Below are 25,599 nucleotides of genomic sequence, written 5' to 3' on the forward strand. Positions count from 1 at the left end.
CTTCTCATTGTGTCCTGGATTTCCTGGATATCCTGGGTTAGGAGCTTTTTGCTTTTGGCATTATCTTTGACTGTTGTGTCAGTGTTTTCTATGGTGTCTTCTGCCCCTGAGATTCTCTCTTCTATCTCTGATTTTTTTTTTCCTAGGTTTTCTATCTCCAGAGTTGTCTCTCTTTCTGATTTCTTTATTGTTTCTATTTCCATTTTTAGATTCTGGATGGTTTTGCTCATTTCCTTTACCTGTTTGATTGTGTTTTCTGTAGTTCTTTAAGAGATTTTTGTTTTCCTCTTGTAGGGCTTCTAGCTGTTTACCTGTGTTCTCCTGTATTTCTTTGAGGGTGCTATTTATGTTTTTCTTATAGTCCTGTATCATCATCATGAGAAGTGATTTTATATCTGAATCTTGCTTTTCCTGTGTGATGGTGTGTCCAGGACTTGCTATGGTGGGAGTATTGGGTTCTGATGATGTCAAGTAACCTTGGTTTGTGTTGCTTATATTTTTACACTTGCCCGATATCATCTGGTTATTTCTAGTGCTACATGCCCTTGCTAAATCTGACTGGAGTCTGTCCTTCCTGTGATTCTGGTTGTGTCAGAACTCGTCAGAGTCAAGCTGTCCCTGTGATTCTGGGATCTGTGACCCTGAGCTTATTAGAGCACCTGAGAGTGGAGCTTCCTCTGGATGTTTTGGGAATGACTGCAGAGTTTGTGCCCAATGTCTGCTCAGGGCACTGGCTAGTCCAGAGAGACCGGAAGGAACCTGAGCCACTGGGCTGGCGGAGTTGTGTGACTGGTCCCGCTGGTCCCAGTTATTCCTGGTTTGGGGACAGATATTGTGTCTTCCTCACCTGTGATCCTGGGCGTGTTAGAGCACCTGGGAGTGGAGCTTCCTCTGGGTGTTGTGGGACTGGCTGCAGAGCTTGCCTCCAAGGTCTGCTCAGGGCTGGCCCAGACCCTTCTTTTCCCTTTTAAATAAGAACTTTCGGGGCTGGAGAGATGGCTTAGCAGTTAAGGACATTGTCTGCTCTTCTGGAGGACCCAGATTAAATTCCCAGCACCCACATGGCAGCTTACAACTGTCTGTACCTCCAGTTCCAAGGATCTGACAACCTTATAACAGATATTATACAGGTAAAACATCAGTGCTTGTGAAATAAAAATAAATCATTAAAAAATGTAAAGATATGGCCGACAAATATCAAAAACTAACAAAAAATGTCTGTGCTGGACAATTCTTTTTAAGTAGAATCACATAATACTTGACCTTTTATACCTGACTTCTTGCCTGTAGCATAATGTTCTCAAGGTTCACCCATTTTCTAGCAGGAACCAGCACTTGAGTCCTTTCTGTAAAAATTTGCAAATTTGCAAATATGGAGTGTTGTTGTATTTGTAATAGCCATACAACAGAGAGAAAAATAGAAATTTTTACACGAGGTATTTAATCTTTAAATATGCATATGTGTTTGCCATCCAGATCAAGTTATGCAGCATTTCATCATCCCAAAGATCATTTACCTAAGCTAGATTTTGAGTTTAAAGTGAGGAGCAGGAGAAAAAAGTACTGTAAAAATCTCTTTCCTTATTTTAATTACTGCTGTCATGTGTGTTCTTTTAGTGCCTTTGAATCCACATTGAGTTAGCCAGATGTTGAGAGGTAAATTTGCAGGATTTCCTTAGGGTGATGTAAACACAACTCTCTTCACATGAGTTATATTTGGTTTGTCCCATACAGGGTCTTTTCATAACTTTGGCTGTCCTGGAACTCACCATGTAGACCAGACTAAACTTCAACCCACAGAGGTTCACCTACCTCTGCCTATGAGTGTTAGGATTAAAGACCCAGCCGGTTTTTGATATTTTTTATGAGACTTTGAAATTGAGTTTCTTTCCTCACTAAATTTAAAACAGAAAGAATCAGATTTGTTTCTGTTTTTGTTTTGCTTCCCCCTTTACGTCTATTAATAAACTATACCACGTGGTGGCGCTGTTTTATTTAGAATGTCGGCAGTATAGAAAGAAAGTGACCAAGTGATTTGTTTGTGGTTTCCAGAGAAAATGACCCTTTAGTATATTTTGTCGTTTTGGAATCATATTTTACTTTAGTATTATTTTCTAATTGTGAGTGTACACTGTGTGTGTGTGTGTGTGTGTGTGTGTGTTTATGTGTAGCCCGGGTAGGCCATGTAAAGGTATAGGACAGTTTGTGAGAATTGTTCCTCCTTCCACCCACTGGGTTCCAGGGATCAGACTTGAGTTGTCAGACTTGGTGGAAAATGCTGTTTCCCACTAGGCCTTCTTGCCCCTGTTGTAATGTTTTCTGTGGTGAAATTGTTATTGTTTTGCAGTGCCGAGAATCAAATCTGGGGTCTTACACATGCTAAGAAAATTCTCTGCAACTCAGAGCTCCTCCAAATAGCTTTCAACAGTAAAAAATTTTTTTTCAAATTTTTTAGATTAAAAAAAGAGATAGACTGAAGAAGGAGGTTTGTGGGTTTAATTTAATCCCACCTACAGAGTTAGCAAGTTTATGGCCAGCTATACAGAAGGGCTCTGCCTTCAAAAAAGGGGGCAGGAGGAAGCATTTGTTTTAGAAAGCTAACTCACTAGTGCATTAAAATACAGGAAGACTTTCTCCTCAGGAGCAAACACATGTGAGCTCTTGGTCTTTGTATTTCTTGAGCTTACTGACTGAACGCTAACCATTAACTGGAAGTGACGTATGTAAGTCAAGTATGGCTGAGGTTTTATTGTTTTAGGAGAATTGTTTTTCCATTGTTCACTATTTACTGTTGGTTAATAAGTAATTATCACTATCAGAATATTTAGAATTCAGCCTTGAGAAGAAGGATCTTAAGTTATTTCTCATTTGTTTTTCAGAAAATTGAATAGATTTTTTTTTTTTGCACTGTATTGTGATGCAGAAGTTTACTCTTTGCTAAGCCTACTGGCATTAGAGCTGTATAATCCCAGCTGTTCCAGAGTTTAATGAATCAGAACACTCTCAAGTTCAGGGTCTCCCTGGGAGAGTTTGAACAGTCTTAGCCACTTAGTAAGATGTTGTCCCAAGAAGCAAGGCGAGAGCAGGCTATTTGCCTAGTATGAATGGGGTCCTAGATTCAAATCCCTGGCATGGAAGAAGGAGGGATGGAGGAGGGGAGAGAAAGGAAGGAGGGAGAAAGGGGGAAAGGAGAAATGTGCTCTGGAAATTGATGAAAATACCTCATTTTCTATTTTAATAACTTCAAAATGGTTGATGCTATCTACTTTTCGCAGTTTAGCTCACTTAGACTTGTATATATTCTTAGGAAGGGTGAAAAGAAAGCATTCTAAAGTGTTTTGTATTGTCCAAGAGTGATTTATGATAGCCATGCTTTCTGTTTTAAATGAATGAGTTTATTAAACAAAAATAAAACAACTAGCAAATGTTAGATTTATAGAAACAGCAGATAAATAGCACATGTCATCAGATCAGGCTGAGACAAGTAGAGTAGCCTCATTGAGAAGAGCCAAGAAAACATCATCATACTGGGCTTACAAACAGCCAGCAGAATTACTTGAGAAGCCCAGAGGAGGCAGTCAGCTCCTGATCACAGGTCAGGCAGAGCAGAGCATCCCCTTAGGTAGGGCTTCTAAGATAAAGAACAAATAGCAACAGATAATGCCATCAAACTGGACAGTTAGAAACACACACAAAATGGACCAGGGAAACTGGCAGTCAGCGGGAGTTTCAGATTAAATTATTCTTCCTGGATAAATTTCCCATTGTTCAATTTGCAATGTTTGTTTCCACTACAGTTTTGTTTTGTTTTGAGACTGAGGTCTTGCTGTGTATACGCAGAGATCTGCTGCCTCCCAAGTTTCCAAGATCTAGCTAACTCTGCCTCCTATGTGCTTCGATTAAAGGCCTGTGCCACTACTGCTGCTGCACACTGCAGGTGTTTTAAATAATACGGGATAAGTAATAGTAATATCAACTGGGAATAATCCTTCTTCTAACTGTTCTCAGGGCATAATGTTTTAAGTGCCATGCCTGCCTGCTATATTTCTCCTCCTCATTATAGAGCCAAGAAGGGCACCCTGCCTCAGGACAGAGAGTCTTGGAGGATACTTGAAGTAAATCTGCTTGACTCTGGGATATGAGTCTGCTTTCAATGAGCTTAAACAGCACATGACATTTACCAGTATAATGTACAATTCCGAGAGCCTCGACTGGCAGTGAGCTAGAGTTGTTGTGTTTACTGTCTTATTCACAGTGTAAGGAAGTTTACTTTGTGAAGCAATGAATGGACACAGAACTAAAGATACAGCAGGGTAAAATTTAATATGAGCTATGCATTTTATAGGAGTAGCGTACTCTGAGGAAATGGAGCAGTTCGCTGCTACATGAAACAAAATTTAAGCACTGAACCATCTCTCTGGCACCCCTGACAATTGATTATTAATTGAAAAGACCATGTGCTGTTAAAATGAGTGTGGTAGAAAACAAAGGACCTAGATTTCAAGTATGGAAAACAAAGAACCTAGTATTTTAGAGAGAATTTATAATATGTAGGTTAGTATAAATATCTGGTTAATGTAAGAAAATTAAGAGTTCATTTGTTCCAGTTTTTTTTAATAAAAGTATATATTTGTTTCAGATAGAGATGCTTGAATATATTTTAAAGCTTTCTCTGTTGAAAGTTAAGTATCTGACATACAAAATGTGTGTGTGTGTGTGTGTGTGTGTGTGTGTGTGTGTGTGTCTGTGTGTGTGTCTGTGTGTGTACTGCTTGTATACATGGGCCATTGGAAGTTAGAGAGGAATTAAATCCTTTGGAACTGGAGTTACAGGTGTGTGTGGGTGTTGGGAACCAGACATGGGTCCTTTGCAAAAACAGCAAGCACTCCTAACCATAGAGCCATCTGCCCAGTCCTCCAGGAGCAACACCCAGGAAATCTTAAGGAAATACCTTAGTATTGTAATTTTATGAAGGAGTGATATAACACACATCATGTCTATTTTGTATGCTTAACTTCCTACAGATAAACCTTTAAAATATTTTAAGTATGTATCTAAAGTTTGATGATAAATGTTTATTTTCAAAACACTTTCAAATCTTTTAAAAAATACGATTTTTAAAATTTATTTAAATATGAGTAGATAGCTACCACAATCTTGTATCTGTCTTGTTATTTCTGACATGGTGACTATAGTAGCCATCTCATAGAGAGGTTATTATTAACAAGTTGAATAATACATGTGTATGTATATTAGGATTAGGACTAGCCCTACTATGTTACTTTCTTCACATAGTATTTCATACATCAAAATTACACACTTAGTTGAAATACAGACTAGAAAACGCCAGGTTATTAATCCACTTTTTACAAGGCTTACTGAACTTTTAGAAACTTCATAATGACAATAAATTTGGCATAGTTGAATGCGATTAGTTTTTTAAGAAATTACTTACTATGTGAGTAAATCTGAGAAAGTTTAAGTTTTAAAATGAATTATTTGTGGTATGTCTTTCTTTTTACACATATTACATATAACTTTTGCAGGTTGGATTTGCTACCATTTTATGCAAGATTGGTTGCTACATTGCACCCCTGCATGTCTGATGTAGCAGAGGATCTTTGTTCCATGCTGAGGGGGGATTTCAGATTTCATGTATGTATTTAAGCATTTATTTTGTAATAATTATATGTTCTAATAGGTTGAGTGAGGAATCTTTGAACATAATGTTGTTGATAAGCATACTTTGAAATTGATAGTGACATAACAGTTGAGAATTTATGAAATTTGAAAATTTTAAAGTGTAAGTATGCTTAACAAAGCTTAGAGTTGATAGTGTTGCTCCAGCTGGGAGGGGAGCTACTGTTTCTGTCTTGTTCTCCCACTGTAGGTATTGTACTTTTCTTGTTGTAAATTAAAGACCATTCTCCAAGGTTAAGTAAGACACAGGCTTTATTATTGATCCCAGAAGAAAGTCTGGAAGACAGCTGGGTATGCTGCCCCATAAGTGCCCCTTTAGGTGTCCAGTAACAAAACTGGGAAGTATAACAACTTTCGTAAATTGTGTTGTTGCCTGTGTTGGTAATTGCCTTAGGGATTTTTATCTTGCATAGTGTTAAAGTCTTTAAAGAGCATGCTGTAAATACCAGCTTTTACCAGGGAGCTCCCCTTTCTTTCCAGTCACAACTGCACTATATTAGCAGTTCTCCTACCTTACGGAAGTAAGGTTGGTGGTAGGTGACAGTGACACTGCTAGAGTCTGATAGTGGACATTGATAGCCTTTGAACAGCTTGAAGTTCTGTTTACAAAACTTTAGAGTTGAGTTGTTTGGAATGCCAGTAAAGCTGTTGTTTGCTGTGTTCAATGAACACTGGTGTACTCACCTGGACAAGTCAGCAGAATTGCTGAGCAGCCAGCAAGAGCAGATAAACTCACAATATAGCTCAAAAATAAGACACAAATAAAAAGCAAGTGGAAAATAATAAATTACACTTGTATATTTGTATGATTGTAGACTTATTGTAGAGTGAGTGCTTTGAACTTAGACCAAGAAAATCATGAGGGACAGAATGATCTCTAATTACTTCTTGTAATAAATGTTTGTCACTATGTTTGTGATTGAGATTTTCCTGGGCTGTGTTTGCTTAAGTGTGTGTTAGATTTTCCTAGGCAGTAGTGAGCCAGGTAAGCTTTCTATAATTACAGAACTTGGGAGACACTGAGCTCAATAAAGCTTAACAGTTTTGTTTTGTTATAAAACTTCACAAAACTCCGTGAGGGTAATTGTGCTCTGTGACTGTCCTAGAGGAGTATGAGTATATACCCCATAAAGAACACACTTTGATAAATGCTGCTACTTCAGGAATAGATAAAGCAGAAGTCATATTCTTAGCTATGTACTTGATCTCTTGTACCAATGAGGAGCTGTTACACCAATGAGCACTATCAAAGTGCTATATCAATGTATGATTCCTTTCCCAACCAAACTCCAAATTAAGCAAAACACAAACTATTGGACTAAGTATGATTTGGTGAAAAACTTAAAAATTAACAGCGTTCTATGCATGTATACCTCTCTTATCCTGCAAATTGAAGTGGAACTTGAAAGGATTGGCATAGTTTATACCGCTGCAATCTTTGGAGCCCACTGTTCTCACAATAGTTAGTTGAGGTAATTGATTATTTCATCATCTCTCTCAGGATCTCTCCTAACTTATTCTGCAAACCTTCTTTCCTAAGTTATTTATGTTAGGTTTTACCTGTGTTTAATGTACACCTATATCAAATGAAAACAAAGTAGCAGCTACAAAACCCACAGTCTATCTGGTTGACACAGTACACCCTACAACACCCGTCTTTCATTTCCTTATTTTGAGACAGGGACTCATGTATCCCAGGCTACCCTCCAGTTCATGTATAGTGGAGATGACCTTGAATTTAGAGGGAAGACCTTGCAGTTGGATTATAGGCATGTGTTACCATAACCTATTGTTTTTTTGTTTATTTGTTTTTTTCCTTTTTATTGGAATTTTTTAGGATATAATTTTTTTCCTACAATCTTCACAATACCCTTGATAGAGACCACTAAATTGTCATGATTACTCATCAGTTGATGTTCTTGTAGATTGTAAACCACTGGATTCTGCTGACTTTTTTAGAAGACGTCATGCTGGCTCTATCATGTTAACATTGTGACTTGGACTTAGTTACTCAGGTGCTGAAAGGTCTATTTAAGGAGAATAATTTTGCTCTTTGAGGCAGTATTTGTCCTTAGAATTAAATGACATAATACAGGTACGGTACAGTACCTAACCTAAATATTACTAGAATACTTCTTCCCTGTATACTACCTGTTTATTATCTTTAATCTTTTTTTTTTTAAATTAGTCTTTTGCCCTACCTTTTTTGTTTGTTCAAGACAGGATTCATGTAGTTCAGACCAGCTTCAAAATCATACTTGTAGTTAAAGGCTGGCTGTGAATTGACCCTCTGTGTTCCACTTTCACATGCTAGGATTCCAGATGTGTACTACCACTCTTACTTAGTCCTGATTCTCGAGTGGGAACACAGTTATATGGCCTCAACTGATGCCTGTTTTCCCAAAAATGTTAAATCACCAAATGTGTGTGCCATTTTGCCTCTTCAGTGCATAATAGTTTTCTTGTCCTTTTAGAAACCAATTGTCTCTACCAAACAGACTTAGTATTTTCTTCTAAAAACATCCTTTTATTTTACTTCGTTGAATGTACTTCTGTATTTCTCTTATAATTCAGTATGTTTCTGCTCAGCTGTCCCAGTTCCCTCATTCACTCTGTAATAATAATTCAGTATATAATAATAATTCAGTATGTTTCTGCTCAGCTGTACTAGTCCCCTCATTTACTCTGTAAAGTTCCCAGCTCTTCCTGTCACAGCATTCTGAAGCACTCGTTCTAGCCACTTCCACCATGCCTGCTGCCACTGTCTTCATAGTCCACAGTATGACAATAGCTCTTTAACCAGGTTTCCCTGTCTCTGTCTTCTATCTAGGTCCAATATATTGCCACAATATGATCACATTTGCCCCCTTAAGAATCTCAGCTGAGAAGTAAAGCTGATAAAACTATATGTAGTCAAAGAAATTCTAGTTAAACATGGATTTGCTAATTTGACAGATCAATAAAGCTAATAGAAGTGAGAAATCAACATTCTTATATACTTCAATCAGGTAAGAATTTAGATAAACACTTTGGCAATATGTTTCTAGATCGTTAGAGACATTCATACAATAAACAGCTCTGAGAAACAATTTTAAAAAACTTTGTTTACATCATGAATTGTCCTAGGAAAAACTGATTATCCCAAAGCCCAACAATAGGTTTTTTTTTAAAGGGGGGGTTTAATAATCATGGCGCCAAAGTGATATAGAGTCACCAAAAATAATTTTTCATAAAATTTTGTCTTTAGATAGTGCAACTATGAGGAATATTTTTGTTTGTAGTATTCTTTGACCTCCAAAGGACCTCAGAGTCTGCTTCTTTAATGCAGAGGGCAGCTTTTAAGTAAATGATCTTGACAGAGATTCTAAAAAATGGATTTCCACACTTTTTAAATTAAAATTCTTTATCAGTATATTAGCTTTTCATAATTGACCAAAATACCTCACATAAACAACTTAAGAGATGAAGGATATATTTTGTTTCTTGTTTTGGAGAGTTCAGTCATGATTGCTTGACTCCATGTTTAGGGAGAACATCATGGTGGCTGGAAGATGTAGTAGAGGCTTTTCTATGTCATAATGGATGGGAAATCAAAAATGAAGAAGAGAGCAGGGACCAGATATAAACAACCAATGATCCACTTCTCCCACTTAGGGCCTGCTCCCCAAAATATTCAACACATAAGTTTCTAGAAACATTCAAAGTCAAACTAAAATGGTCAAAATAAATGGAATACAAATATATTTATGTCTGTGTTTTATTGTGTGTATGTGATTTTAAACTTACATTTGCAATTATAGCATTTTTTATACAACACAGAACATAAAAAGTAAATGAAAACTTTGAGGCAAAATGTGTGAGTAAAGGGTTCAAATTTCTCCTCACCCTCACTCCCTGTCTCAGTAGGTGGACAGGACACCTTCTTCTGAGACCAGTATTCTATCAGATGAGGGAATACATATATATGTACATTAAATCATATTCTTTATAGACTCAGAACAGATCTCAAGGTTAGCATAAAATAGATTTGTAGAAGTGTGTTGAATTATTTAGTGGATAAAGTTAATGTAAAGTCAAAAGGACAAATTGTAGAGGGAAATGTATCATTTTGGAAAAGTACCTATTAGCCCTTCTAGAAGGGCAGACAGTTTTTAAAGGGGAGCAGTAAATGATGGGCATAAGATCATTGTAAAGAGGCCAGGCAGTGGTGGCGCACACCTTTATTCCCAGCACTTGGGAGGCAGAAGCAGGCGGATTTCTGAGTTCGAGGCCAGCCTGGTCTACAGAGTGAGTTCCAGGACAGCCAAGGCTACACAGAGAAAACCCTGTCTTGAAAAACCAAAAAAGAACATATCAGAAGAGATCATTTGATGATGCACACTAAGTAATTTAGTTTTGTCTAGCTTTAAATATTGAATTGGAAGCAGTGTTTTAGTTAAGGATAATTGGTAATTACGTAAAATCTTAACAATAGTAATCACTTAAAAATGCATTTTGTTGATCCATATTAAGTTTTACAAAAGTATTACTTGACTAAGATCGAGTATAGTTTTGCATAAGTTGCTTGATAGTCTCTGAGTATAAGTTTTGAAGAAATGATAGTGAAAAATACTGAGTGAGGAGTTAGTATAACTTAGCGGAGTCCTCTCCCCCATTTACAGTCTTTTAAAATGTTTTCAGCTTCTCTTCTGAACATCAGGAATGGAAATAAAAGGTCTTCATTTTAAAAGTCTCATAGTTTTGAAGGAAGAAAAAGTAGAAAAAAATAGATCTCATAAAAATGGGAAATAAAATAGTGATTACTAGGGCTGGAGAGATGGCTCTTTGGTTAAGAGTACTGGCTCAAGCCGGGCGGTGGTGGCGCACGCCTTTAATCCTAGCACTTGGGAGGCGGAGGCAGGCGGATTTCCGAGTTCGAGGCCAGCCTGGTCTACATAGTGAGTACCAGGACAGCCGGGGTTACAGAGAGAAACCCTGTCTCGAAAAAACCAAAAAAAAAAAAAGAGTACTGGCTCTTGCAGAGGTCCTGAGTTTAGTTCCCAACACCCACATCTGTAATTCCAGTTCCAAGGGACCCCACGTGCTTTTCTGGCCTTCACACATGTGTGGCCAGGCACACATACATACTTGCAGGCCCTTGTACATACACATAAAATAAAAATAAATATTTTTTTAAAAAGTGATTAGGAGACTGGGAAGGGTGAGGGTGGGGAGAAGTGCGAAGAGAATATCTAAAAGGTATATGGAGTGCAGTTGGGTGACAAGAATAACTCTTGATGTCCCACAGTACAGTAAGTTAACTATAGTAGGTAACAAATTTCAAAGCAGCTAGTAGGACCTGATGGGAACTCAGAGATAGAACATGTCCTTGTTCTGCTCTGTCTGTAATTTCTTTGTCTCCAATCACAAAGAGATTGTTTATCTGTAAATAATGTGAGTAAAGTTTTCTAGTATGTTTGTGATTTTGTGCTTGCTTAATATACTTTTATTGATACTTAATGTTAGATTTAGTAATAATGACCCCCTAGTTTGCTCTGTGGTCTTAATAAGCATGTTTTATGTTAAAATCATCTCTAAAGAGTCTGGGCGTGGTGTCACACACTTAGAATCCTCCCATGCAGGGAGGTAGAGACTGGAGGATTGGTGCAAGTTTAAAGCTACCTGGTCTTTATAGGAAGCTTCAGGTCAGCCAGGGCTGCATTGTAAGACCCTTCCTCAGTCACCAGTCAAACAATCAAACAAAAAAACTAAAATACCTACTCTGTTTGCTATATAAAATAGAGGCCTGAAAGACAACAGATTACATTGAGTGCTTAGCTGTCTGGTTCAGTAAAATAATGCTCATGAACTATATGGCTTCTCATGAGATTAGACTTTTTTTAAAACTTGAAATTCTATCATATTATGGAAGTAAATTTCAGTTAATAGTTGGGAAATGTGAATCTTGGTATTCACCATAGTCAAGTCATTTGATACTTCTTGGATCTTACTCCCTCTCTCTCTTTCCCTTCCCCTTCCCCCTACTACACTAGAAGAGTAACATCTATCACTTCTTTTCCTGAATGTTATAATATGGGCAAAATTAAGTAGGTAATATTCTAGAAAGAACACTGAATTTAATTGGAGATGCTACCATCTCATGATCATTGTTTACATAATAGATTTCTAGACTGTAAAACACATTTCTTATGAAACTGTAATCCTACAGTTAAATCTAATTACACTTATCTCAGTGTATCTGTATTATATTGTTATGCTTTTAATGGAATTTTACTATATTTGAATTTTTTAAATATATACATCAATATAGAACTTAAACTTGCTAAAGATTTGAACTTTGACACATGATCATTTCTGATACTAAAAACAAAAATGAATTTATTGCATGCTTCATTATAGTAAATTCTACTAAATATGTAATACAGTTGATAATATAGAACAACACCTGAAAATATTTTTCACTTAAAATGAGCTTTTAGCATTTATATTTTTTAAAGCAGCATTTCCTAAAGTGTGTTCTTAAAATACTAATCTGATTTAGATTACTAAATAAATTTGAGAAATATTGATTTAAATTAAACAGGTTACTTTGAGAACTTATTCAAGCCTGACAAAAATGTTTTGATTCCCCAAATGACTTGGTCATGGAGCAGTTTTGCAGAGCACTTCCTAGAACTAGTGTGGACAACATGAGCAAATTTTTCCTTAAAATAATTTGAAGACAAGAAATCTTACTCAATTTATTTGAAATATTTTAAGTGAATTAAAACATTAAAGTAGTTCTTATTACAAGTTTTCAAAGTGTTAATTATCTAAGCAATGTCTTTTAATTTATAGGTTCGAAAAAAGGACCAGATCAACATTGAAACAAAAAATAAAACTGTCCGTTTTATTGGAGAACTAACCAAGTTTAAGATGTTCACCAAAAATGATACACTGCATTGTTTAAAGGTAATTGTTGCATTGTTCTTAATAGAGAAATTTTAAGTTTTATTTATAAGTTGTAGAAATGATTAAATATTTGATTAATTTAAATCAAAGTTAATTTGTAAAAAGGAATACTATTAGATATATTAGCAAAATAGAAAACAAATGGTAAGATAGAATACAAATACAGGAATGTAAGTAATTAAATAAAGGTACAAAATATATCAAGTAAAAGCCATATAAGCACAATATTTGGTTAATTAATTTTTTGTTCTTAGAGATACAGTCAAAATAGGTTAAAGTAAAAAGACAGAGAAGGGGCTGGAGAGATGACTCAATGGGTAAGAGCACTGACTGCTCTTCTGAAGGTCCTGAGTTCAAATCTCAGCAACCACATGGAGGCTCACAACCATCTGTAATGAGATCTGATGCCCTCTTCTGGTGTGTCTGAAGACAGCTATAGTGTACTTACATATAATAATAAATAAATAAATCTTTAAAAAAAAAGACAAGAGAAAATACATTTGTATAAATACTAGTCACAAAAACTGGTTTCATCAAACTGTTTTCAAAATCTGTGAAGCAGAAAGCATGTTGGCAGAATTGCTCTCCTTTATGGAAAAGCCATCTTAACCAGAAAATATTATGTATCTGACAAGCTTAAAAGTATATAAAGAAATATTACAGTAATGAACAGGCAGCAGCAGTATGGATTATTAGAGTTTGATGAACAGTTTACCAAACCTTTATATAATTAACATTATGTTTAATACCAAAATAATCTCTGGAGATGTTTATGGATTGGTTACAGAAATACTGCACATTGTGTTCTCTGTCCGCAATGAAACTAAATTAGAAATCAAATAGTAACATTAACTTTTTTTTTGGTATAACATTAATTTTATGTGGTAAAGTTAGAGCAGAAGTGATAAACATGCATGTTAAATAATCGTTCTTTTTCTAAAATTCTTTTTTTCCCTAAAATAATTTTTCCATTGAAATTGCATGTATAGTTTAATAAAACTAATAGTCACTGTAAATATTCATAGCATTAAGCCTCCTAAGCTTTCCTAGGAAGTCTTGGAAGAGTTATTTTAAATTATACAAGTCTATGTAGGAAATATCATGTTTCCTGGCATAGAATTCTGTTTCTAAGATTTGTTTTAAGAAGATCATCATCAGTATATGCATAGATTAATGTGTACAGATTTTTGTCATAACTTTTTTTTTTTTTGAGTCTTTCAAGCCTACTATATTCTTGCCTTAGGTACTAAGATAACAGGGCATGTGCCACTAAGCCCAGCTTTCATAACATTTTGGGGTCTTGTATTTGTATATTTGTTTTCTGTCATTTTCAACAAATACTTCAGATCTGAAGGTTGACTTTTTGCTTTTTTTTTTTTTTTTTTTTTTTTTTTTTTGTAAAAAAAGATTTATTTATATGTGTGAATACACTGTAGCTGTCTTCAGAAGCACAAGAAGAGGGCATCAGATCCCATTATAGATGGTTGTGAGCCACCATGTGGTTGCTAGGAACTGAACTCAGGACCTCTGGGAAAGCAGTCAGTGCTCTTAACCACTGAGCCATCTCTCCATTCCCCAAGCTTTTTGCTTTTATAAAAAATATACTTATTTAATGTATCTGAGTACACTGTTGCTGTGTTCAGACACGCCAGAAGAGGGCATCAGATCCTATTATAGATGGTTGTGAGCTACCATGTGGTTGCTGGGCGTTGAACTCAGGACCTCTCAGCACATCTCCTGTTGAAGCTAGACATGGCAGCCCCATTAGGGAAAGGGGCCCAAAGGCAGGTGGCAGAGTCGGGGGCAGATCGCCCTTACTCCTCCCACTGTCAGTCCCACATGAAGACCAAGTGTTCTTCCAGCTCCTCATAATACAATAGCATTCCCAGGAAAGATTCAGCCAGTCTGTGAGTATGAGAGCTCTTCTCCATCTCCCAATGTTGTCTTCAGTTCTTTCAGATTTTAATTGTAGAGGTTGTTCACTTTGTTGGATTACCTCCCAACCCCAGATTGTTGTTTTGTTGTTGTTATTGCTGTTGTTGTTAAGCTTTTGTGAATGGGTCTTTTACCCTATAATTTCTTTCTCAGCAAATACATTTACCAAACACAGAGCCAACTTGTTGGTCTGATTTGCAGTTTTGCTGAGAATTTTTATATCTATGTTCATCAAGAAAATCGGTCTATGCATGTTTTTGTTGTGTCTTTTTCTAGTTTTAGTATCAAGATGAGACTGGCTTTATAGAATGAGTATGGTTGTATCCTTCTGTTTATGAAGTAGTTCCATGAGCATTGGTATTAGTTCTTCTTTAAACACCAGGTAAAATTTAGCAATGAAGCTATCCTGTCCTGGGCTTCTTTGTTAAGGGACCACTACTATTTGAGTCTTCTTGCTTGGCTAAGGCTCTGTTTAAGTTGTTTATGTCCTAGATTTTTATTCTGGCATGTGATATATATCTAGGAATTTGTTTCTTGTATATTTTCTAGGTTCTTTTGGAACGTGAATTTCAAAGTAGTCCTTAATGATATTTTGTTTTTTACTGGAATCTCTTTTCATTTATTTTTTAATTTTAATTATTTATTTTACTTTACATATATAAAAGTTTTGCCTGCATGTATGTGTATCCCCTGGTGCCCACAGAGGTCAGTGTCAAATCTCTGTTGTGGGAATTTAAAAAAAAATGAATCCATCCTGTAAACTCGCTTTCCTGCCAGACCATGTCCCGGCGGGCTCTTATTATTTTCTCCCAGCTATTAAAAACATCTCACTCACATGCAACTTTTTATACGTCCTCACAATCATCTATCTAAATAGTGCCTAAGACCTGGTAAGTAAAACATGACTCTTAATGCCTTAATATTCAATCAGATTTATATAATAATGAAATCATAATTTATAAGATGCCAATACAATAATTTCTGAACCAAATAATAAAGACAGTATTCTATACCAATTAATCTATTTTGTAAAAACCTTTGCTTGGTTGCATAACTCTGTGGGGTCAGACTCGCCCTCATCGTCTGTCTCCATCATGACGTCCTCTCTCCTCCTGCTCTTGACCCTTCTCCAACTCTGGCTTTCCCTCTCTATTCCTGTCCAATCACAGGCCTGTCTGTCACTGCCCTAATGTGATTGGACAGAGAAAATGCTGTAGCAAATCTCCTGGAACTGGAGTTATAGATGAGCCATCCTCTGAAAGATCAACAAGTACTCTTAACGCCTGAGCCATTACTCTAACCCTTCCTGTTTCATTTCTAAGATTATTAATCTTCTTTCTCATTCTTTTCTTTAGATGTCTTCTGGTTTGTTGGTTAATCTTAATTTTTAAAAAACCAACTTTATTTTATTGAGTCTATACAGTGTTCTTTTAGCATTCATTTCATTAACTTTTTCCCTGATCTTTATTTCTTGCTATTTATACTTTTGGGGTTTGTCTTGTTTGAATTTTTTCTTTCTTTCTTTTTTTTTTTAAAGATTATTTATTTATTTATTTATTTATTTATTTATTATATCTAAGCACACTGTAGCTGTCTTCAAGCACACCAGAAGAGGGCATCAGATCTCATTACGGATGGTTGTGAGCCACCATGTGGTTGCTGGGAATTGAACTTAGGACCTTCAGTAGAGCAGTCAGTGCTCTTAACTGCTGAGCCATCTCTCCAGCCCTGAATTGTTTCTTATACCCTGAGGTGTATCATTAGATTATTTGAAATCTCTGACTTTTAAAAAAAGATTTGTATGTGTGTTTGTATGTGTTTGTGTGTGTGTGTGTACACATACATGTTTGCCCCATATGTCCTTAACACCTGTATGTAGGTGCCTGCAGAGATTAGAAGAGGGCATTAGAATCCTTGAATGTAGAGTTTAGAGCTTGTTGTGAGCCACCCAGTGTGGGTGCTGGGACCTGCACTCCCAAGTTCCCAGTAGGATCAGGGATGCTTTGAGTACTGTGCCATCTCCAGTTCTGAGAGCCCTGACTTTTTATTTGTAAGCACTCATACTGTAAACTTTCTTCTTAGAGCTGCCATAGCTCTATCCCAAAGGTTCTGCTAAGTTTGACTTCCATTGTCAATTGATTTTAGGAATTGACATTTCCTCCCTGATTTCTTCAGTAGCCCCCTGACCATTTAAGAGTGTATAACTTAGACTGGACTTAGTGCATGTCATTAATTCCAGTACCTGGAAGGCAGAGGCTGAGAGAGGAAGATCTTTCTGAGTTCAAAGCTTGTTCTACATAGTGAGCTCCAGGACAGTCGGGACTACATAGAGAAACCCTGTGTCAAAAAAACAAAAAACAAAAAACCCAAAACAAAAACAAAAAAAACCTGTATGTGTACTTGATGTCTAATAGTATTTCATTATGTTCTGATAAGATATAGAAATTACTTCTATTCTTTATGGCTTTAGATTGCCATCTGTTTTAGAGATAGTTTAACTCTTTGGCTATTTTTTTGGTTTTTCAAGACAGGGTTTCTCTGTGTAGTTTTTGTCTGGGTTTTTTGTTTGGTTGGTTGGTTTTTTTTTGTTTTTGCCTTTTGTTTGGTTGTTTTTTTTTTTTTTAACTTTTTAAACATCCTTTTTGATATTAGTTTGCCTGACTTACCTAAAGATAGGAGTAGAGTTTGAAATCACCCACTAGGAACTAGGTCATCTTTTCTACCCATTAGTAGAATGGTAGAATGTGTTATGGTCTCATTGTGTTATGAGATTGGGAACTCCCAACATTCAGTGTTTATCTATCCACTATTGTTGAATCTTTTTTTTCCATACTTTTATTTGTTTATTTTTATTGTATGAATGTTTTGCCTCTATATATGTCTCCACCATGTGTGTGCCTGGTCCCTGTGGAGGTCAGAGTAGGTCTGTGTCACCCTGGTCTTCTATGAGTCACTATATGGATGGATGTTGGGAGTCAAACTCAGATCTGTCCTCTGCAAGAACAACTGGTGCTCTTAACTGCTAAGCCATCTCTTTAGCTCCAGTTTTTGTTGTTGTTGTTGTTGTTACATGTACATTTGCATGTGGCCGTGTGTGTGTGTGTGTGTGTGTGTGTGTGTGTGTGTATGTGTATGTGTGTGTGTGTGTGTGTGTGTCACGGTTGATACCAGGTGTCTTCCTCTATTTATTTCCACTTTGTAAGTTGAGACAGGATCTCTCACTTGAAACTAGCTTTTCTAGCTAGCCAGGTTTCCTGGGGAATTGATTGTCTCAGTCTCTTGAGCACTGGAGTACTCAGCTTTTACACTGGTGCTAGGGAACTGAATTCTGCACTTCATTGCAAGTTCTTTACATGCTGAGCTATCTGCCTCCCTAGCTCACAGCTTGTTTTGTCTTTTTTGTGAGTTGTTCACTTTGTTATTCTGTAGTTGCCTACTTTATCCCTTTTTTGGTTTGAAATCTACTTTTTTTTTTTTTTAAAGATTTATTTATTGCTATATGTAAGTACCCTGTAACAGTCTTCAGACACACCAGAAGAGGATATCAGATCTCATTATGGGTGGTTGTGAGCCACCATGTGGTTGCTGGGATTTGAACTCAGGACCTTTGGAAGAGCAGTCAGTGCTCTTAACCACTGAGCCATCTCACCAGCCCTGAAATCTACTTTATCTTAAAGTAAACTATTTTATTTTAATTGTTATTTTGAAGTAATCTAAAGTCACATGAGAAGAAAGTCTCAATTAAGGGATTGCCCACATCACATTGGTCTGCAGGCATGTCTGTCAGGGATTGTCTTGACTGGTAATTGATACAGCAGAACCTAGCCCACTGGACAACACCATACCCTGGGCAAGCAGTCCTGGACTATATAAGAAAGCTAGTTAAGCCAGGCAGTGAAAGCTAGTTAAGCCAGGCGGTGGTGGCACATGCTTTTATTCCCAGCACTTGGGTGGCAGAAGCAGGTGGATTTCTGAGTTCAAGGTCATCCTGGTCTACAGAGTGAGTTCTAGGACAGCCACGGCTGCACAGAGAAACCCTGTCTCAAAAAACAAACAAACAAAAAAAAAACAAAAAAAAAAAAAAAAAAAAAAAAAAAAAAAAAAAAAAAAAAAAAAAAAAAAAAAAAAAAAAAAAAAAGAAAGAAAGAAAGAAAGAAAGCTAGGTAAACATGAGCTCATGAGCAAGCTAGCAAGCAATACCCTTCTTCCATGGCTTCTGCCTCAAGATCCTGCCGGAGTTCCTTCCTTGACTTCCCTCAGTAGTGGATTATAATCTGAAAAGTAAAATAAACTCTTTGTCCCCCCAAATGTGGTCAGACTGGTTTGTTTGTTTGTTTGTTTGTTTTTTTGGTTTTTTGAGACAGGGTTTCTCTGTGTAGTCCTGGCTGTCCTGGAACTCACTCTGTAGACCAGACTGGCCTTGAACTCAGAAATCTACCTGCCTTTGCCTCCCAAGTGCTGGGATTAAAGGTGTCCCCACCACTGCCCAGTGTGGTCAGATTGTTTTATGATAGCAACAGAAACGAAATTACAATGAGATATAAGAATAGCTATGCCCGATTGCTTTCAGCTTTTGTTTGGTTTATACATTTGTTTCCATCCTTTAGCTTACTCTGTATCTTTGTTAGTGAAATGTGTTTTTTATAGACAAGTAGTTAGATGTTGTTGCTATTAAGTAGGGACCATAATAAGCTAGTCTATATTTATTTTGTATTGATGAGTTGAGCCCATTTACATTTAAAGTAAGCCATCCATATATATGCACACACATACATAGTTAAAATAAATACATAATATCTAATTAATACAGAAAAGGCTTTGATATCAGTTTCCTTTTCTGAGAGCAAAAATTATAAATTTCTATATATTGTAAGTAAATATATATATAAATTTGATGGTGGGCAAGACTTTTAGCAGTAAAACTTTCTAAATCAACTTTATTTTTCGTCTTGTAAGTTGTTATCCATAGATGCACATATTGTTTTCTTTCTCTTTTAGAAATGATGTTTTGTCTTTATAATTTTTCATTGTTCTTATTATTTCAGATGCTTCTATCAGACTTTTCTCATCATCATATTGAAATGGCATGTACTTTACTGGAGACCTGTGGACGATTTCTTTTCAGATCTCCAGAATCACACCTAAGGACCAGTGTGCTTTTGGTAAGGGCCTGCAGACACTGCTAAAAAGTTGAGGGTCTTGATTTACTTCAAGGATTAAAAGTATCAATCAACGTTGGTTGTCTTCCTCTGTCATTGACTACAAGCATTTCTGCCTAACCTAGAACATCCTGCACAAATGAACTGCCATACTGGAGAGCCTTAGGGATTTTCTCACCTTGTTGCCAGTTAATTCAAAGAAGAACTAATGAGCTGGCAATTAGTTCACTTTTGCAAGCCTGACAGCCTGAGCTTATTCCCAAAAGTCACACAAATGTGGAAAAAGAGAACCAACTCCATAAAGTTCTTCCCTGGCCAACACATATGTACTATGACATGCACACACATACACATTTTTCATGCACATGTGCATGCATATACTACTAATAATTTTTTTATTAAGAGAGAATGAATGATATGACCCCCTAAAAACAAATTATTCAAACGAATAGTTACTCAGTACTATTAGGTAGGGATCATCTTTATTTTTGCTATGTCCCTACCAGTTTTTAATGTATACATAAAATATAATTTAAAAATTATAAAATTAAATTTCATAATAAAAAGTTATAAAGTGGGGCTGAAAAGATGGTATAGTGGTAGGTGACACAACCTCCTTAACTCCAGCTGCAGGAGATCTGACATCTTCAAACCTCCATAGCCATACACATATGTGCATGTGTGCAAACCCGTATACACATAATTTTAAAATGAATAGGTCTTAAGATTAGAGAAAAATCACAAAATATAATATTAAAATTTTAATTTAGAAAAGATGTTTAGCTGATTATAATGTTGGAATGGCCACCAAGTTTATTAAGCATTGATATATTTATTGATGCTATCTAGGCACCTGCTTGCAGACTTTGGTGTAAATAGAGTATGTACAGGAGGAGTTACTGAGTTAGCGAGCTCTGCTTTAGGAACCTCGGCACTATCACTGTGTCAGTGATGTTATTAGAAATTCCCCTCTCCAGTTACTTACAGAATATTTAGTGTGGTAGTTTGAGTATACTTGGCACAGGGAGTAACACTGTTAGGAGGTGTGGCCTTGTTGGAGGAAGTGTGTCCTTATAGGGGTGGGGTTTGAGTCCCTCCTAGCCGCATTTAGAACAAGATATAGAACTCTCCACTCCTCCAGTGCCATGCCTGCCTAGACACTGCCAAGCTCCCACCTTGATGATAATTGACTAAACCTCTAAACCTGTAAGCCAGCCCTAGTTAAATGCTGTCCCTTACAAAAGTTGTGGTCATGGTGTCTCTTTACAGCAATGAAGTCCTAAGATAGAAGTTGGTACCAGGAGTTAGTTATTGGTGTGATAAGCCTGACCATGCTTTTGTCTGGAAGAATGGATTTGGGGACTTTGGATTTGGAGAGCAATAGAATTCTTTAAGTAGGGCTTAATGGACCATCCTGCTAGGAATATGGAAGACACTGGTGCTGAGGGTGATTTGAACTGTGGAAGCCTGCTTTAGCAGTTTCAGAGGAGAAGAAGTTTTGTATTGTTCTAATGCCCATTCTTGTGGTATTTTGGTGACAAATGTGGCTACTTTTTGCTTGTCTTAAGAGTCTGCCTGAGGCTAAAATGAAGAGATTTAGATTAATTGCATTAGCAAAGGAAATCTCAAAACAGCTTCATATAAATTCTGCTGTGTGGTTACTGAAGTTCACTCTCACGAAGAGTATTCTGATGAAAAGGAGCAAACTTAGAAAGGAAAATACAAAATGTGTGATTCTAGTAAGAAAAAGACACCAGGAAGTAAAATGGAGCTGAATCTTGTATTCAGATCAGGGAGTAGTGACTGGGGCAAGATTGCACGCAGCTAAACTTAACTGTTTATGCTTTTGCAGTTGGACAAGAAAATAGTTATGTCATGATAAGTGTTATTGCCTGCTTATTGTTTTCATTTGGATTTTTAATCTGGAATGGAACTATAGTCCAGAAATGGAGGACACAGGCTTTTGATCCAGATCTTGAGGAATAGTGGCCATGAAAAGCTTAGGTCCAGGTATGGTAGTAGGAGACAGAACCATGAAGATCTCTAAATTCAAGGTCAGTATACAGAGCGAGTTCCAGGACAGCCAAGCTTAGGCAGTGAAGGAGTTGGAAAATCAATAGCTGGTGATAATTTAATAGAACAAAGTGGGATATGTTCCAGCTCCAGCAAGCAGCAGAACTCAGGCAGCTTCAGCCATGTGGCTCTGGCTTTAGAGTCAAGAATAGAAGGGACTAAAAAAAAAAAAAAAAAAAAAAAAAAAAAAGAATAGAAGGGACTGCTGGGACAATTGATGCTGGTTAGCTGGAGCTAAGAAATTAGTGGTGATTAAGAAGAGACCAACATCACTGAGGTGACATCTTCTGGGAAGTGTTTTCTGAGAGCACTGAGACTCCATGTTCCAGAGAGCCGTTTGTTCCTCATGCTGCAACTGGACTTGGTAATGTGTAAAAGGCGCCCAGGTGGTACTGGTTTTGAAGGCATGAAGGAATCATGAAGAGCAGCTCTAAGGCTTGACACTGTGAGAGGCCATGGAAGGCCATTGGTGAAAGTGCAGCCTCAGTTACAGTTGATGCCCCAGGACTAAAAGGGCCATGCAAAGGAGTTGTGTCTTGGCACCATGAAGAGAGGCTATTGGTGAAGCTTAGTTGCAGTTGAAGACCCCAGCAAATTGGAGATTCCAATATCACAGGATGATCACCAAGAACAGTAATAACAGTGAAGTGGGGTCAACCAGAGCCTAGAGTGCTACCAAGGGCAGAGCTGGAGGAGTTACCCAAGCCCTTTGAAGGATCCCAGACAGTGGAACATGAAGCTGTAAAGTTGAAGTTGCATTGGAAACCCTAAGATGTCAGGGCTGTGGGATACCTGCTGAGGAAAGCTGCTAATGGAATGGAACCAGCCCAAGAGAGAATTTTGTTGCTGTCAACAAAGATGAAAGGATTTAGAGATCTGAAGATAAAGCTTTTACATCAGACATAGAAATGCAGAGTTTGGAGTTTGCCCAGTTTTTGGTCTTGCTTTGGTCCAAAATTTCCTCACTATGACGTTTTGGAATGGTAATATATGTCCTGCGATACTGGAGATACATGATCTGTTCTTTGATTTTTCTAGGGGATTACAGTTAAGTGACTGGATGAATCTCAGAAGAGACTTTGAACTTTGGATCTAACATTGTTGAGATTGTTACATTGTTGAGACTGTTTTAGACTTATGGGGACTTTTGAATTTTGACTAAATGTATTTTTCATTATACTATGGCTAGGTGTTTGAATAAGCCTATGGGGACCAGGGAGTTTGAATATGCTTCGCCCAGGGAGAGGCACTTTATGGCTTTGTTGGAGGAAGAGTGTCACTGTGTGAGTGGGCTTTAAGCCCCTCCTCCTTGCTGCCTGGTAGCTAGTTTTCTCTTACTTGCCTTCAGAACAAGCCTAGACACTGCCATGCTCCCACCTTTATGATAGAGGACTTGAACCTCTAAACCTGGCAGCCAATTCCATTTAAATATTGTCCCTTACAAATTTGCCTATAGTGAGACACTATGGTACTTAGTTAAGTGGATTATGCAGTCAAGCCCACTCTACATGTCTTGGTTGTGACATTTATCTATCTTATTTTATAGTCTAGTTTTGAGGCTGAGTAATTTACTGGTGAGATTTGAAATGAAGACGCATAGATTTATGTGATTTCTTAGCAGAATTATTCATGTGATGTCCATCAAATGAAGCCAAAATGCACTCAGTGTAGAATTCTCTAGCTTAACTTCTGTTTTCAGTGGTAAGATTCAAGACTAAAAGGAAAAGACGGGGCAGGGGGTGGTCATTTGACTTCTTGGGTGTAAGCTATTGTGCTATTACAATTTTTAGAATGTATTAGTTTATTACTAATGGCCTTAGGTTGTACCCCATAAAATATTCAAAAAGTACTGCTACAACTATGACTGAGTTTTAACTATTCCAGCACAAGGCTCAAATGTATAAGTGAAATTAAGGAATAAGAATCAAATAAAGGTGCAAGAGCTGTTGTGTGTGTAACTGATAATAATTCCTCTTAGAGTTGCTGCCATGCAGTATTACACCACTTATCAGGAATGTCTCTCCAGACAAGGAGACTAGTAGCTCCCAAGGTCAGTGTTGTTGCTCAGATTCTGTGCTGTTGCTCTTCAGAGCAGGTAAGTGTTTCTCCTGCGTGCATAGTGAAGTGCTTTGGTTAATCTAGACATTTCCTTTTAGGAGCAAATGATGAGAAAGAAACAAGCCATGCATCTTGATGCACGGTATGTTACAATGGTAGAGAATGCATATTATTACTGCAACCCACCACCAGCTGAAAAGACAGTGAGAAAGAAACGTCCTCCTCTGCAGGAGTATGTCCGCAAACTTTTGTACAAGGATCTCTCTAAGGTCACCACGGAAAAGGTAAGATCTGAATTGGATCGTGTAGTAATGGTCACCTTGATGTTTGTGATGGTGCGCTCCGGGTCAGGTAGGGGTAGATCTGCTCAAGTCATCCTAAGAAGGCCGTTCATGACACGGATGCTACAGAATCTTAGAGATATGTATTTTGTATTTTTATAACTTTTTATCATTACAATGTTTCACTTCTAATTTTAATTGTAATGCTATATGTATTTAAACTTATTTTTATCTTTTTTATTGTTACTTTTTGTGTTTTTGGTTTTGGTGTTTCAGGGAGTTTGGGGATAGCCTGGGCCTTGTGCATGCTAGCAAGGGAACAGGTTCATGATTCCTCTGAAATTTATAATTTTGGATATCTATTTCTGTTTTTCTGGAAAGGACCACAACAGGGTGATTTTTTTTCAGAAAAGGCTAAGAACCAACAGAGCTCCTTTCTCTCTGTGGCAGAAGGTGATATGGAATGACCATGCACCTGTGAAAAGGGACCTGTCTTTTGGTTGGTTAAAGCAGTTTTAGGGCGGGGTAAAAGTTTGGAAAGCAGTGAAGCGTCTGTAGTTGTGGAGCGATGGCGTTTCTAGTGAGAGTGGGAAGGAACTTACTATTTCCCATTTTACACACAAGTAAACTGAGGTTGGCCTTCCCCTTAAGTGATTTGGAACGTGTGTGTGTGTGTGTGTGTGTGTGTGTGTGTGTGTACGTGTGTACGTGTGTACGTGTGTACGTGTGTACACGTGTGTGTATGTGTACATGTATATAAAGACCAAAAGGCTAGTGTCGTTCAAGTGTTTTCTCTTGCTAAACCTAGAACTCAAAAATTCAGCTCTCCTCACTTAGCAGATGTCAGGGAGTTTCCTGTCCCCACCTCTCCAGAATTGGAATTGCAGGAGTGTGTAGTCATGCCTGGCTTTTTTATATGGACTTTGGGGGTATCAAACACCTCCCCAACTCGATTTTTAATCTTCTTTAGGTTACCAAATAGTGGGTGTTGTTATGACCTTCTCATATATAGTGTGTCATTATACTCTCTCTACCCTGCCCTCTCTGACAGCCTTTTCTTGTTGCCCTCTGCTTGTCCTCCCTCTGCAGTCATAGTGCACCCATTCCTTTACCCTCTTTATTTCACCTTTCCCCTTCATTGTATTTCTTTGTTCTCAAGTTTTCTCTGTACTTTGTATCTTATACACACACACACACACATACACACACACACACATGCATAAATTTAAATTTAGAGCTCACATGAGAGAAAACTTGTGATACATATCTGACCATGACTTATCTTGCTTAACATAATGATCTGTACCTCTATCTATTTTCCTACAAGTCTCAACATTTCATTTTTTCTTTATAACTGAGTAATATTCCAAGTATACCATGTTTTCTTTATTCATCCTCTGTTGGTGGGCATCTTTATTGATTCCCATAACTTAACTATTTTA

The 25,599-nt window shown here is 37.2% G+C and overlaps 1 protein-coding gene across 5 annotated transcripts in view; it reads left to right on the top strand.

Annotated features, from left to right (window-relative positions):
* The window catches only part of Upf2 (UPF2 regulator of nonsense mediated mRNA decay), a 99,053-nt gene that overhangs the window by 38,678 nt on the left and 34,776 nt on the right, over nt 1–25,599 (top strand). For all 5 annotated transcript variants that reach the window (XM_031359516.1, XM_031359515.1, XM_031359513.1 and 2 more), the window contains exons 9-12: nt 5,547–5,655; nt 12,538–12,651; nt 19,632–19,748; nt 23,975–24,160. In XM_031359516.1, the coding sequence (XP_031215376.1) occupies nt 5,547–5,655; nt 12,538–12,651; nt 19,632–19,748; nt 23,975–24,160 (526 nt within the window). The remainder of the gene's footprint in view (nt 1–5,546; nt 5,656–12,537; nt 12,652–19,631; nt 19,749–23,974; nt 24,161–25,599) is intronic.

Source organism: Mastomys coucha, unplaced genomic scaffold, assembly GCF_008632895.1.
Source record: "Mastomys coucha isolate ucsf_1 unplaced genomic scaffold, UCSF_Mcou_1 pScaffold7, whole genome shotgun sequence".
Lineage (NCBI taxonomy): Eukaryota > Metazoa > Chordata > Mammalia > Rodentia > Muridae > Mastomys > Mastomys coucha.